At 45.5% G+C, this 13,915-nt stretch overlaps 1 protein-coding gene across 2 annotated transcripts in view; it reads left to right on the top strand.

Annotated features, from left to right (window-relative positions):
* smyd3 (SET and MYND domain containing 3) overlaps nt 1-13,915 on the top strand; it is a 737,952-nt gene that overhangs the window by 1,008 nt on the left and 723,029 nt on the right. The window contains exon 1 of one of the 2 annotated variants that reach the window (XM_068045418.1): nt 6,429-6,636. The exons of the other annotated variant lie outside the window; for it this stretch is intronic. Within the exon in view, the coding sequence (XP_067901519.1) occupies nt 6,476-6,636 (161 nt within the window). The 5' untranslated portion in view covers nt 6,429-6,475. Of the gene's footprint in view, nt 1-6,428; nt 6,637-13,915 lie in introns of those variants that run through there. 2 annotated transcript variants of the gene reach the window in all.

Below are 13,915 nucleotides of genomic sequence, written 5' to 3' on the forward strand. Positions count from 1 at the left end.
AAGGAGAACATCAAGAGGTTCTTTATCCTCAAAGGTGTTCAGAGGGCGAGAGAGAGACAGAGGGAAATGTCCCGACTAGAAAAGCATGCAAAATCTGATCCGGCTGCAGTCAATGGGGGTCGAGGTCAAGGAGGACCTCCATGAGGTGAAGAGCCAGCAGGCCTCGCTCTTTGCCACGGAGGCCTCCAAGATCATCTTCCGGTCCAGAGTCCGCTCCATTGAGCAGGATGAGACATGCTCGCGTTACTTCTTCCAGAAGGTACACAGAGAGAGCTCTGTTATCAGCAGCCTGAAGGAAGAGGATGGCTTGATAACATCTTCGCAGTCCGACATACAAAGGATCAGCAAATCCTTTTTTGCTGGGCTGTATGACGCAAAGCCCACAGACAGCAGAGCCTCCCAGTCTTCCTGTCATCTATCACAGAGATCTTAGATGACAGCACGAGGGAGAGACTGGACAAGCCGCTAACTCTGGACAAGCTGACAAAGGCCATCGAGTCCTTCGAGACGAGTAAAACTCCCGGAAGCGATGGCTTACCGGTTGAGTTGTATTCGGCCCTGTGGGACTGGGTCGGCCCAGACCTGCTGGAAGTATACGAGAGTATGCTCCTGGCCGGCAGCATGTCAGAATCCATGAGGAAAGGCATCATCACCTTCATCTACAAGCGGAAGGGGGAGAGGGCCGAAATCAGAAATTGCCAGCCCATTTCACTGCTTATGTTGACGACAGGATTCTGTCCAAAGTCATAGCCGGTCGAGTCAAGACTGCTCTGGAGTTGGTGATCCACCCTAATCAGACCTGTACTGTACCCGGCAGGATGATCTCTGATAGTCTCGCGCTACTCAAGGATACAATCGCCTATTTATGGGACAGGAGGGTGGACACCTGCCTCATCAGCCTGGACCAGGAGAAGGCTTTTGACAGGATATTGCACACCTACATGATGGACATGCTTTCCAAAATGTGGTTTGGGGAGGAAATCTGCAATTGGGTCAAACTGCTCCACACAAACATCAGTAGCGCACTCTCAATCAATGGGGGGGAATCAGGAAGTTTCCCGATCCAATCTGGAGTCAGACAGGGCTGTCCTCTCTCCCCGGTCTTGTTTGTTTGCTGTATTGAACCCTTTGCTGAGTTTATGAGGAAGGATGTGAGCATAAGAGGGGTGACAATCCCAGACAGTGGAGACACTCAGGTTAAAACCTCCCTGTACATGGATGACGTCGCCGTCTTCTGCTCTGATCCGCTTTCTGTGCGCAGACTGATGAGCATCTGTGACCAGTTCGAACTGGCGTCGGCAGCCAAAGTTAACCACGGCAAGAGCGAGGCCATGTTCTTTGGGAACTGGGCTGACTGATCCTTTGTCCCCTTCACCGTCAGGTCAGACTAGCTGAAGGTGCTGGGGATGTGGTTCGGAAGAGCCGGGGCGTGCATCAAAACCTGGCAGGAGCGAGTATCCAGGATACACCATAAGCTGAGCATGTGGGAGCAGCGATCTCTCTCCTTTGTGGGTAAGAACCTGGTCATCTGGTGCGAGGCTCTCACGTTGTTGCTGTACGTGGCGCAGGTCTGGCCCATACCCCACTCCTGCGCTGTGGTGGTCACCCGAGCCATTTTCCGCTTCATCTGGGGATCTAAAATGGACCGGGTCCGGAGGGACACGATGTTCAAATCTCTGGATAAGGGCGGGAAAAACGTACCCAACGTCGCTCTCATCCTGATGACTATTTTCGTGTGTGGCTGCATCAAGCTGTGTGCAGACCTCCAGTACGCAAACTCCAAGTGTCACTACGTGCTGAGGTTCTATCTGTCCCCGGTGTTGCGAAGGATGGGCCTGGTCACATTGCCGCGGAATGCTCCATGCAGTTGGACTGTGCCGTACCACCTATCCTTCATGGAGCAGTTTCTGCGAAAAAAACACCTTTGACCACCGATCCATCAGGCAGTGGTCTGCACGGAATATACTCAAGGCCCTACGGGAAAAGGAGATGGTGGATCCTGTCGGATGGTTCCCCGAACAGACCGCCAAAGTCATTTGGCGGAATACCTCATCACCAGAACTTTCAAACAAGCATCAAGAAGTAGCTTGGCTGGTGGTGAGAACAGCCCTTCCCGTAGGATCCTTACTGCACGCCCGAAGTCTCACCTCCTTCGCACAATGCCCTCGCGGTGGCTGTGGTGGGGAAGAGACGGTTACCCACCTCTTTCTGGAATGTGTCTTTACAAAACAGGTGTGGAAAGAGATGCAGTGGTTTTTGTCAAGGTTCATCCCAAGCAGCTCTGTAACACAGGAGTTTGTGCTCTACGGGCTGTTCCCAGGGACGCACACAGAGATAAACATCAACTACTGCTGGAGGACTGTCAGTTCGGTGAAAGATGCCCTTTGGTCTGCCCGAAACTTGCGCAAAGAGTTGTCAACGACCGAATGTTGCAGACTGGCACATTCCAAGGTCCAGGACTACGTGCTGAGGGATGCACTAAAGCTTGGGGCAGCCACAGCAAAGGCTCAATGGGGAAAGACCACTGTGTAAGGTCCCCCCACCAAGCTGAACGGAGGGGCTGGATCCATGGAAAACCCCTCGAACTGTATCGGGAAAATTTTCGTTTGCTGTAAAATGTAAAGATGTGTATGGCATGACAAATGAAATGGAAGGGTTGTGAGGCAACTCATGATTGTATTGAAGGAAACTGATCACCTTTGCACTGTTTGTATTTTTTGACTTGGTGCTGTTTGAAACTGTTTGGGAATGTATTTTTTTTACAGATTTTTATGAATAAATTATATTTTGGAAATTGTTTCGGTGTGGTATTCACAATATCCAAGTCTGGGTATATTATTTGTTAACATACACGAAGTCTCCTTGATCGTGACTCACTTGAAAAATAAACTGCATTCATGCTCTGGTGAAATTAACGTGGTGTCAACAAGGGAGTTGGAGAATGAGACGGACATATGCCATGGGTCTTGTGACATCGAATGGTTACAGTGCAGAAAGAGGCCATTCGACCCGTCGTGACCTTGCCGGCTCTCTGGAAGATATCTCAGCTAGTCCCGCTCCACTGCCCTTTTCCCCGTAGCTCTTCAGCTGCTTATCCAATTCCCTTTTGAAAGCCATGATTGAATCTGCCTCCACCACACTCTCAAGCAGCGATTCCAGATGCTAACCACTCACTGTGTAAAAACATATTTCCTTGTGTCACTTGTGTTTCATTTGCCAATCACTTTAAAGTGGTGCCATCTGGTTCATGACCCTTTCGCCAATGGAACAGTTTTTATCTACTCTGTCTAGACCCCTCAGGATCCCAGACAAGTCCAGTGACAAGGAAATCTGGCACAATGAACAGAAAGATGATAGTTCTAAAAAAATCAATATTTTTGTAGTTTTTAAAAATTAAAATCATTTTATTCATATAACAATTCATGTCACAAGGTCAATTTTACTAAACTGAGGAGTGATTTGGCAAAAGTGAACTGGAAACAGCTACTTGAAGGTAAATCAGTGTCAGAGCAGTGGGAGGAGTTCAAAGGGGAGAATTCAAGGGGTTCAGAGTAAACGTTCTCACAAAGAAAAAGGGTGAGATGGCCAAATCTAGAGCCCCATGGATGTCAAGGAGCTTACAGGGCAGAAAAGAACATAAGAAATAGGAGCAGGAGTAGGCCATTCAGCCCCACAAGCCTGTCTCGCCATTCAATAAGATCATGGTTGATCTGTCCCAGACCTCAACTCCTCTTTCGGGCCTGCTCTGCATAACCTTTGACTCCCCGAGATTTCAAAAATCTATCTACCTCCTCCTTAAATACATTTGGTGACCAAGCCTCCACAACTCTCTGAGGTAGAGAATTCCAGAGATTCACCACCATCTGAGAGAAGAAATTCCTTCGCATCTCAGTTTTAAAGGCGTGACCCCTTATTCTGAAACTATATCCCCTAGTTCGAGATTCCCCCACCATTGGAAACATATTCTCAACATCTACCCTGTCAAACCCCCTTAAAATCTTATATGTTTCAATAAGATCATCTCTCATTCTTCTAAACTCCAGTGAATAAAGGCCTAACCTGTTTAACCGTTCTTGATAAGATAACCCCTTCATCCAGGAATCAGCCCTCGTGAACCTTTTCTGAACTGACTCCAATGCTAGAATATCCTTCCTTAAATACGGACAGCAAAACTGTACACGCTACTCCAGGTGTGGCCTCACCAACACCCTGTACAGTCGTAACAAGACTTCCCTATTTTTAAACTCTAACCCCCTAGCAATAAAGGCCTAAATTCCATTTGCCTTCCTAATTACTTGTTGCACCTGCATGTTAACTCTTTGTGTTTCATGTACAAGAACACCCAGATCCCTCTGTACTGCAGTATTTTGTAGTCTTTCTCCATCTAAATAATAATCTGCCTTTTTATTCTTCCTACCAAAGTGGATGACCTCACACTTTCCCACATTGAACTCCATCTGCCAAGTTTTTCCCCACTCACTTAACCTATCTGTATTCCTTTGCAGATTCTTTGCGTCCTCATCACAACATGCCTTCTACCTATTTTTCTTTCGTCAGCAAATTTGGATACACTACACTCTGTCCCTTCTTCCAAGTCATTAATATAGATAGTAAATAGTTGAGGCCCTAGGACCAATCCTTGTGGCATCCCACTCGTTATGGCTTTCCAACCTGAAAAAGACCCATTGATCCTGACTCTCTGTCTTCTGTATGTTAACCAATCCTCAATCCATGCCAACACATTACCCCCAATACCTTAAGCTCTTACTTTGTGCAATAACCTTTTATGTGGCACCTTATGGAACGCCTTCTTGAAATCCAAATACACTACATCTACTGGTTCCCCTTTATCCACTCTGCTTGTTATACCCTCAAAGAACTCTGACAAATTTGTCAAACATGATTTCCCTTTCATAAAAACCATGTTGACTCTGTTTGATTGCATTATGTTTTGCTAAATGTCCTGCTATTTCTTCCTTAATAATGGACTCTAGCATTTTCCCAATGACCGAGGTTAAGCTAACTGGTCTATAATTTCCTGCTTCGAGAACACAATACTGCAGAAAGCCGAGAGGACGTTAAAAAGTGGTTCAGGTTGGACTTTGCCATTGTGGGTGCTGGTTCTGCCTGCCTCTCTTCTGTGGTCCTGTCTGCCCCTGGGTGGCCCTGGAGAAGGAGCAGGTGGTGTTCATTTCAGTCCTTGTGCCACCAGTGGGCATCGCAGGGTCTGGAGGGCATATTTATTTATTTATTTAGAGATACAGCACTGAAACAGGCCCTTCGGCCCACTGAGTCTGTGCCGGCCATCAACCACCTATTTATACTAATCCTTTCTTTGGCATCCTTATCTGGAGAGACAATGGGTAAGCGCCTGGAGGTGGTCAGTGGTGTGTGGAGCAGCGCCTGGAGTGGCTATGAAGGCCAATTCTAGAGTGACAGGTTCTTCCACAGGTGCTGCAGAAAAATTTGTTTGTCAGGGCTGTTACACAGTTGGCTCTCCCCTTGCGCTTTTGTCTTTTTTCCTGCCAACGGCTAAGTCTCTTCGACTCGCCACACTTTAGCCCCGCCATTATGGCTGCCCGCCAGCTCTGGCGAACGCTAGCAACTGACTCCCATGACTTGTGATCAATGTCACAGGACTGCATGTCGCGTTTGCAGACGTCTTTAAAGCGGAGACATGGACGGCCGGTGGGTCTGATACCAGTGGCGAGCTCGCTGTACAATGTGTCTTTGGGGATCCTGCCATCTTCCATGCGGCTCACATGGCCAAGCCATCTCAAGCGCCGCTGACTCAGTAGTGTGTATAAGCTGGGGATGTTGGCCACCTCGAGGACTTCTGTGTTGGAGGTATGGTCCTGCCACCTGATGCCAAGTATTCTCTGGAGGCAGCAAAGATGGAATGAATTGAGATGTCGCTCTTGGCTGACATACGTTGTCCAGACCTCGCTGCCAGATAGCAGGGTACTGAGGACTAATCCTACACTAATCCCATGTTCCTACCACATCCCCACCTTCCCTATATTCCCCTACCACCTACCTATACTAGGGGCAATTTATAATGGCCAATTGACCTATCAACCTGCAAGTCTTTGGCTGTGGGAGGAAACCGGAGTACCCGGCGAAAACCCACGCGGTCACAGGGAGAACTTGCAAACTCCACACGCCGCCCATACTGGACATTGACACTTTTTAATATATGTAAGTTTCCTTTGTTTTACAGTTTGATTCCTTATTAGTTATGCCCCTCTAAAAAAATGGGCCACTTTAGTTTGTTCTTTGTCAGATGGCACTGAAACAACACATTGCCACCTTCTCAGGTGATCAGAAAAGGTGAGAGCAACAGCTTCATGTCACGTGAGAGTGGCGCCTGTTACGCAAGCTTCTGACGCATGACGTCGGGGGGCGGGGCGAAGAACGCAAGTACGTTGGAGAACGCGCCAGTCTCCAGATTCCAAATCAGCTGTTGCTGGACAGGATGGCGCGCTATTTCCAGAGGAGCAGCTGTGGGCACAGAGGAGAAGGACTGAAAGCCACCAGAGCTGTACCCCCTGGGCAGCTCCTCTACTCCGCTTCGCCCTACACTTGCATCCCTTCCAAGAAAGCCAGGGGCTCCGTCTGCGAATACTGCCTTTCCAGGTACCATTGCTGTCTGACTTACTGCATGTTGCACTTTGGTAAGATGTGCCATTTACCTGTCACAATGCCTGTAGCAGTAATTAAGGAGGCTGGGTATACTTTGCACTCCTGCTTTGATTCACATCACTCTACAAAACACCCCGTGTTTAAGTATATTTGTCATCTATGTTACTCGTTATTTAAAACTTTAGCGATTTATGTTCTTAACAGCTTTGATACGCAACACATGAGAAATTTACAGTTATAAAAACGCATTAGGATAACCACAGATTCCTTAATCCCCTCCTTGAGGAAGTTTGTAATGTATAAGCGTTGCCTGATGTTTACTTGTTTACTCACAAAAAGGCTTGCATTTGTATAGTCACCTCAGGAAGTCCCAAAGCACTTTATAGCTCATGAAGTACTTTTCACGTGTAGTCACTGTTGTAATGTAGGATATGTGGTCGTGGAAATTATGTAGAGTAAGCTCTCACACACACACAAGTGTGATAATGACCAGATAATCTGTTATAGTGATGTTGATTAAGGGATGCCTCATTGTTAATATGGGGAGAGTGAAGGAAAATCTGTTTGAAAGAAAGTTTGATGCATTGGTTGGAATTTGAAGCAGAAGAGCTGCCAAGTTATAATTTCAGGGCTTTGGTAGGACTGATCAGTTTGAATAGAAGCACAGTAAAATTGGGTGGATAACTGGGCTGGCTGGTGTTAACTTTGTGTGACTGGAACTGTGTTGGGGTTACATCTGACTTGCACAGGATAGATGAACTGATTTAGATCTGATAGGAACAAGGAGATTTGCTGCTGATACAGAGGAGGGAGTAAAGCTTCTTAAAACTAGGTACAGAAAGGGTAGAGAGTCAGTTACAGTAACGTATATTTATATAGTGCCTTTAACATAAGAAAATGTCCCATGGTGCTTCACAGGAACATTATAAAAGAAAATATGATACTGTGCCACATAAGGAGATATTAGGTCAGATGACCAGAAGCTTGGTCAAAGAGGTAGGTTTTAAGGAGTGTCTTAAAGGAGGAAAGTGAGGTAGAGAGGCGTAGGGAGGGAATTCCAGAACTTGGGGCCTTGGCAACTGAAGGTATGGCTGCCAATGGAGGATTTAAGGCATTTTCTGGATATAAAGATTAAGTAAAACAGGAAATATAGGCCGAGTAATTCAACACAGATATTGGAAAACCCTCATGCAAAAGTTAGGAGCCTGAGTTTTTTTTTTCCATTTATTCTCAGGATGTGGGTATCACTGGCAAGGCTAGCATGTATTGCCTATCCCTAATTGCTTTTGAGAAGGTTCAAGGGTAGAGGTTTGGTAGAAATGAGTGGCTTGCTAGGCCATTTCAGAGGGTGGTTAAGAGTCAACCACATTGTTGTGGGTCTGAAGTCACATCTAGGCCAGACCAGGTAAGGATTACAGGTTTCTTTTTCTGAAGGGACATTTGTCGACCAGATGGAGTTTACAATAATCCAGTAGTTTCATGGGTACCATTACAGATACAAGCTCTTCAATTCCATGGTGGGACTTGAACTCACATCTCCATGATTAATCCCAGCTATTTGGATTACTGGTCGAGTAACATAACCACTATGCTACCTGAATATTTACTATGTTTACGTGAATGCTGGTAGCATTGGGAACAAACTGGAATTGGAAGAAGTATTGGGGCATAGAGTATAAAAATTGGCAAGTCATATTGCAGCTGTACAGAACTTTAGTTAGGCCACACTTAGAATATTGTGTGCAATTCTGGTCACCACACTAACAGAAGGACGTGGAGGCTTTGGAGAGGGTACAGAGGAGGTTTACCAGGATGTTGCCTGGTCTGGAGGGCATTAGCTATGAGGAGAGGCTGGAAAAACTCGAATTGTTTTCACTGGAACGACGGAGGTGGAGGGGCGACATGATAGAGGTTTACAAAGTTATAAGCGGCATGGACAGAGTGGATAGTCAGAAGCTTTTTCCCAGGGTGGAAGAGTCAGTTACTAGGGGACATAGGTTTAAGGTGCGAGGGGCAAAGTTCAGAGGGGATGTGCGAGGCAAGTTTTTTTACACAGAGGAGGGTGAGTGCCTGGAACTTGCTGCCAGGGGAGGTGGTGGAAGCAGATATGATAGCGACATTTAAGAGACATCTTGACAAATATATGAATGGGAAGGGAATAGAGGGATCTGGGCCCCGGAAGTGCAGAAGGTGTTAGTTTAGGCAGGCATCAAGATCGGCGCAGGCTTGGAGGGCCGAATGGCCTGTTCCTGTGCTGTACTGTTCTTTGTTCTTATGATGTCCTGGAGGAGTTCAACACAGACACATCCATTGTTGACAATGGACATTGAGCTTTATATGAATAAAATAATATGGATGTAAAGGAAGTTGGAAAAATATTTCAAAAGAAGGAGACAAAATAAACATGATGGCTGGGAAAAGAAAAAGCAGAAGATTGGATTATCTTTTGAGAACCGAAGAATCTGAGGTTTACAGCAGCACAAGAGGCTATTTCAACGGTGCATTTTAGCTTTTCTTGCTAGAGCAATCTAACTAATTCATAGAATAATAGTATTTTACACGTGCATGAGTTGCAAAGAGTTGGTATGCAGGTACAGCAAGTAATAAAGAAGGCTAATGGAATGTTATCCTTTATTACGCGAGGAATTGAAAATAAAAGTAAGGATGTTATGCTTCAGTTATACAGGCCATTAGTGAGACCACATCTCGAATACTGTGTGCAGTTTTGGTCTCCTTATTTAAGGAAGGATGTAAATGCGTTGCAGGCGGTTCAGAGGAGATTTACTAGATCGATACCTGGAATGAGTGGGTTGTCTTATGAAGGAAGTTTGGACAGAGTGGGCTTGTTTTCACTGGAGTTTAGAAGAGCGAGGGGAGACTTGATTGAAGTTTATAAGATCCTGAATGGTCTTGACAAGGTGGATGTGGAAAGGATGTTTCCTCTTGTGGGTGAGTCCAGAACTAGGGGGCACTGTTTTAAAATTAGGGGTCACCCTTTTAGGACCGAGATGAGGAGAAATTATTTCTCTGAGGGTTCTGCGACTTTGCAACTCTCAGCCTCAGAAAGTGGTGGAGGTGGGGTGATTGAATATTTTTAAAGTGGAGGTAGATAGGTTCTTGGGCAAGGGAATCAAAGGTTATCGGGGGTAGATGGGAGTGTGGAATTCGAGACACAAACAGATCAGCCATGATCTTATTGAATGGTGGAGCAGGCTTGAGGGGCCGAATGGCCTACTTCAGCTCCTAATTCGTATGTAAACATAGAAACGGAATATAAGGGCCAACAGGTCCATGCTGGTATTTATGCTCCACGCGAGTCAATTTCACTGCCTTGCATCTTTGTCTGCTTAAAATATTCATCCAAGCTTCCTTTTAAAAGGTGCAGTGGTGTCTGCTTCAGCCATCCCCATGATCCCTGCTCCATCTATTCTGTGAGAAGAGATTTAACCTAATTCTGCCACTCCTGTTCACTTCTCTTTGTGATAATTTTAACGTGATGACCTCTGGTCAACTGGCATCCCAACCAGTGGAAATCTTCTTTCGTTGGTCCCTACATCAAAACCCTTCATAGCTCTAAAAACTTCTCTAAGTCTCCTTTGTTCTAGTGGAAGTAATCACACGCTCTCAAGTATCTGAACTATAATTTCCCTGGCATCATCATGGTGAATCTGTGTTGCGTGTTCTGTATGACGTTAATGCACGTTCTGTAATGGAGCACCCAAAACTGGCCATAGTAACTATGATCTAACCAATGTTTTGTATAAATTTATCATTTCTTTACTCTTGTACACTGTGTTCCTATTTATAAAACCCAGGATCTGTTGGTAGGGTTCTTACACGAAAGGATATTGGCCAATTCGCTTTTTTTTTTAAATTGGCATCCCAGCTTTATGGTCATTTTTACTGATGCCAGCATTCTATTTCCTGATTTTTATTTCAGAACTGTATTCAAATTCTTAGCCTAGGTGGGATTTGAACTTGTGTTCTCTGGAATATTAGTCCAGTAACATAATCATTACATTACCATTGCCTTCCACTTGACCTGCATCCCCCACACCCACTCCGTGCCTCTCCATAACCAAAAAAAACAAGAACAAGAGGGCCTAGCGCTGACTCTTGGGATTACACCACTTCTAACCCCTCCCAATCCAAGCAACTTTCATTCACCCAGGGTCTTTGTTCCCTGTTTATCAGTTCTCTCCTTGCTGTGACGTTTCCTCTTAGAATCTTGAAGCTTGTTTTTGAACAAGCCTCTTATTCAGCACTTCTTTCTGAAAATCCATGTCTATGTCAAATCTGCTGTGACAGAATCCTCCTCCTCCAGTAGAAAAGATAATGGCGAATTAGATTGCTCTATATGGACAGGTTCATACTGGGTTTGTGCAATTAATAAGATGGATGATGTCACTCGACTTCGTGCAATGCCCAAATAGTTGTGGGGAGAAGCAGTCTTCCAACCACACTGTTATGGATCACAGCTTTATCCCTGGAAAGGAATCAGGATGGCATCTACGATTTGCAAGAAATGGCAACATCTGGAGGTGAAACCGTAGGAAATGACTAGGAATTTGGGCCTTATAGTGATAGTGGCAGCAAATTCAATATTAACATTTGGAAGGAAATTGGATAAATACTTGCAGAGAAAAAAATTCAAGGCTATGGGGAAAGAGCAGGGAAGTGGGACTAATTGGAAAGCTCTACCAAGGAGCTGGCACAGACACTAAGGGCCGAATGGCCCCTCTATGCGCTATATAATTCTGTGAGGTTGACGTCATCTGGCAGTCAGTGGCAGCAAAAATCGGGGCAGAAGTATTTGGTTTCAAGTAAACTTCAGTTGAATAAGGGATAAACTAATTGTGTGAGAGAGAGCGCAAGCAAGCACTGTGCGTTTATATATTCACATTTCTGTAGGTGATGGGCTGAGATTTTGTACTGATTAGGCAACGCCAAGCTTGGATTTAAAATTGTAGTAGGAATTGAGGGCGATACTAGAGTCTTGCAATCAACAGGTCCTGGGAAAGAAGGTGCTGGAGTAGGAGACTTTGTGATGAATGGGGTTTGTCAGAAGTTTCAGATTGTGATATGGCTTTGTGGGGCTCAATATCCTCTCCACCCTCTGGCTAGTGCTGCATGCGGAAAAGAAGTTTCTGAGTTCATGGGACATTTGCCAACAGCTCTGAGGAAGCCTATTGTGTTGGAACTTACTGGTCTCCATGGGATTTGCGGCTTGTAAAGTGTTAGCTTGGCCCAGTTGGTGGTAGTGTTTCCTCTGGGTTCGAGGGTTCAAATGCCATTTCAATATCTGAGCCCATCATCCAGGCCGGCACCTCACTGCAGTACTGAGGGTGTGCAGATGTTGAACCGAGGCCTGAAGCGCTTGTTGCGGTTAGTATTTGAGGAACCATGGCACTACTCGAGAAGGGGGTTCTCCTTATCTTCTGGTCAACCTTCTATTCATTTTATTTTTTATTTTTATTTAGAGATACAGCACTGAAACAGGCCCTTCGGCCCACCGAGTCTGTGCCGACCATCAGCCACCCATTTACACTAATCCTACATTAATCCCATATTCCTACCACATGGCCACCTTCTCTATATTCCCTTACCACCTACCTATACTAGGGGCAATTTATAATGGCCAATTTACCTATCAACCTGCAAGTCTTTGGCTGTGGGAGGAAACCGGAGCACCCGGTGAAAACCCACGCGGTTCACAGGGAGAACTTGCAAACTCCGCACAGGTAGTACCCAGAATTGAACCCGGGTCGCTGGAGCTGTGAGGCTGCAGTGCTAACCACTGCGCCACTGTGCTGCAATTTAATTGCTATTTGTGGGACATTGTGTGCAAGTCGCTATGGTCACCCAAATGACAGCTGCACAACGTAATTCATCTGATGTGAAATGCGTGGGAACCTTTGTCGTTGTGCTTCTTTGACAGCACCTACCAAACCTGCGACCCGCACACCCAGATGAACAAGGGTAGCAGATGCAAGGGACCACTATCTGCAAGTCCCTCACCATCCTGACTTGTATCGACATTCATTTATTGTCACTAGGTCAAAATCCTGGAACTCTTTTCTCCACTCCCCACACTGGCCACCACCCCTAACGGCACTGTGGGTGTACGTACACAGGGCCTGCAGCAGTTCAAGAAGGCAGCTCACTGCCACCACCTTGAGGGCAATTAGAGATGGGCAGTACATGCTGAACTTGCCAGCACTGCCATATCCCCAGAATAAATTAAAATTTGAGAGATGTGACCAAGGCACTTATTAAAGTATGCAAAGTATCAGTTTTAAAATGTTTTTTGCTATGAGAAATAAGTTGAGCTTTCACACTTATTTTTTAAAAACGGCAAATAAATCCGTTTGTTCTTAGAATTACATCGAATTTACAGCACTAAAATCGGCCCTTTGCTTAAAGCTCCATATGAACCTTCTATTCGTTCCTCCGTGTACTTATCCAGCTTCCCCTTAATTTCTTCTATGATTTGCCTCAGCCACTTCAGGTTGCAGCAAGTCTCCAGATTCTAACCACTCTGATAAAGATATTTCAGGCTGCCTGGAACACACCAAATATAGCACAAGGTGAGTGGATTGGCTCCTCCCAGAGTGCTCCCTACTTTGGCACATCCGGAATTGTACAAGAGGAATGACTGGCCAGTTGTCGGTTTGGCGGGCATGGGGGGCAAGCGGGGAGAGGAGGAGGAGGAGGAAAAGTGAATCTGTTCAATTTTTAACCTTTTGGGATAAAAATGAAATTCTTGCCATGAACCATACTTAATTTATTAATTGGGTTAATTGGAAGTGCAAATTACATCAAATGGAATCAGTACAGGTGCCTATCAGATTTGTTGTACAAATTGATACAACACAAAGTTAACAAGTGATTGGGAAAACAAATGGTACGTTGGCCTTTATTGCGGGGGAGTTAGAATACAAGAGTAAGGAAGGCTTGCTGTAATTGAACAGGGCTTTGGTGAGACCACATCTGGAGTATGGACCTAAGGAAGGATATACTGACCTTGGAGGAGGTGCAATGAAGGTTCACTAGATTGATTCCTAGGATGAGAAGGCTGTGCTGAGAGGAGTGATTGAGTAGAATAGCCCTGTACTCTGACTATTCTGGCTACCCAGCTATTCACAATATATGGGATGAGGGAACTAAATGTAATATTTCCAAGTTTGCAGATGACACAAAGCTGGGGGGGAATGTGAGCTGTGATTTGGACAAGTTGGGTGAGGGGCAAATGCACGGCAGATGCTGTATAATG

This window comes from Heterodontus francisci, chromosome 13 (assembly GCF_036365525.1).
Source record: "Heterodontus francisci isolate sHetFra1 chromosome 13, sHetFra1.hap1, whole genome shotgun sequence".
In the NCBI taxonomy this organism is placed as follows: Eukaryota; Metazoa; Chordata; class Chondrichthyes; order Heterodontiformes; family Heterodontidae; genus Heterodontus; species Heterodontus francisci.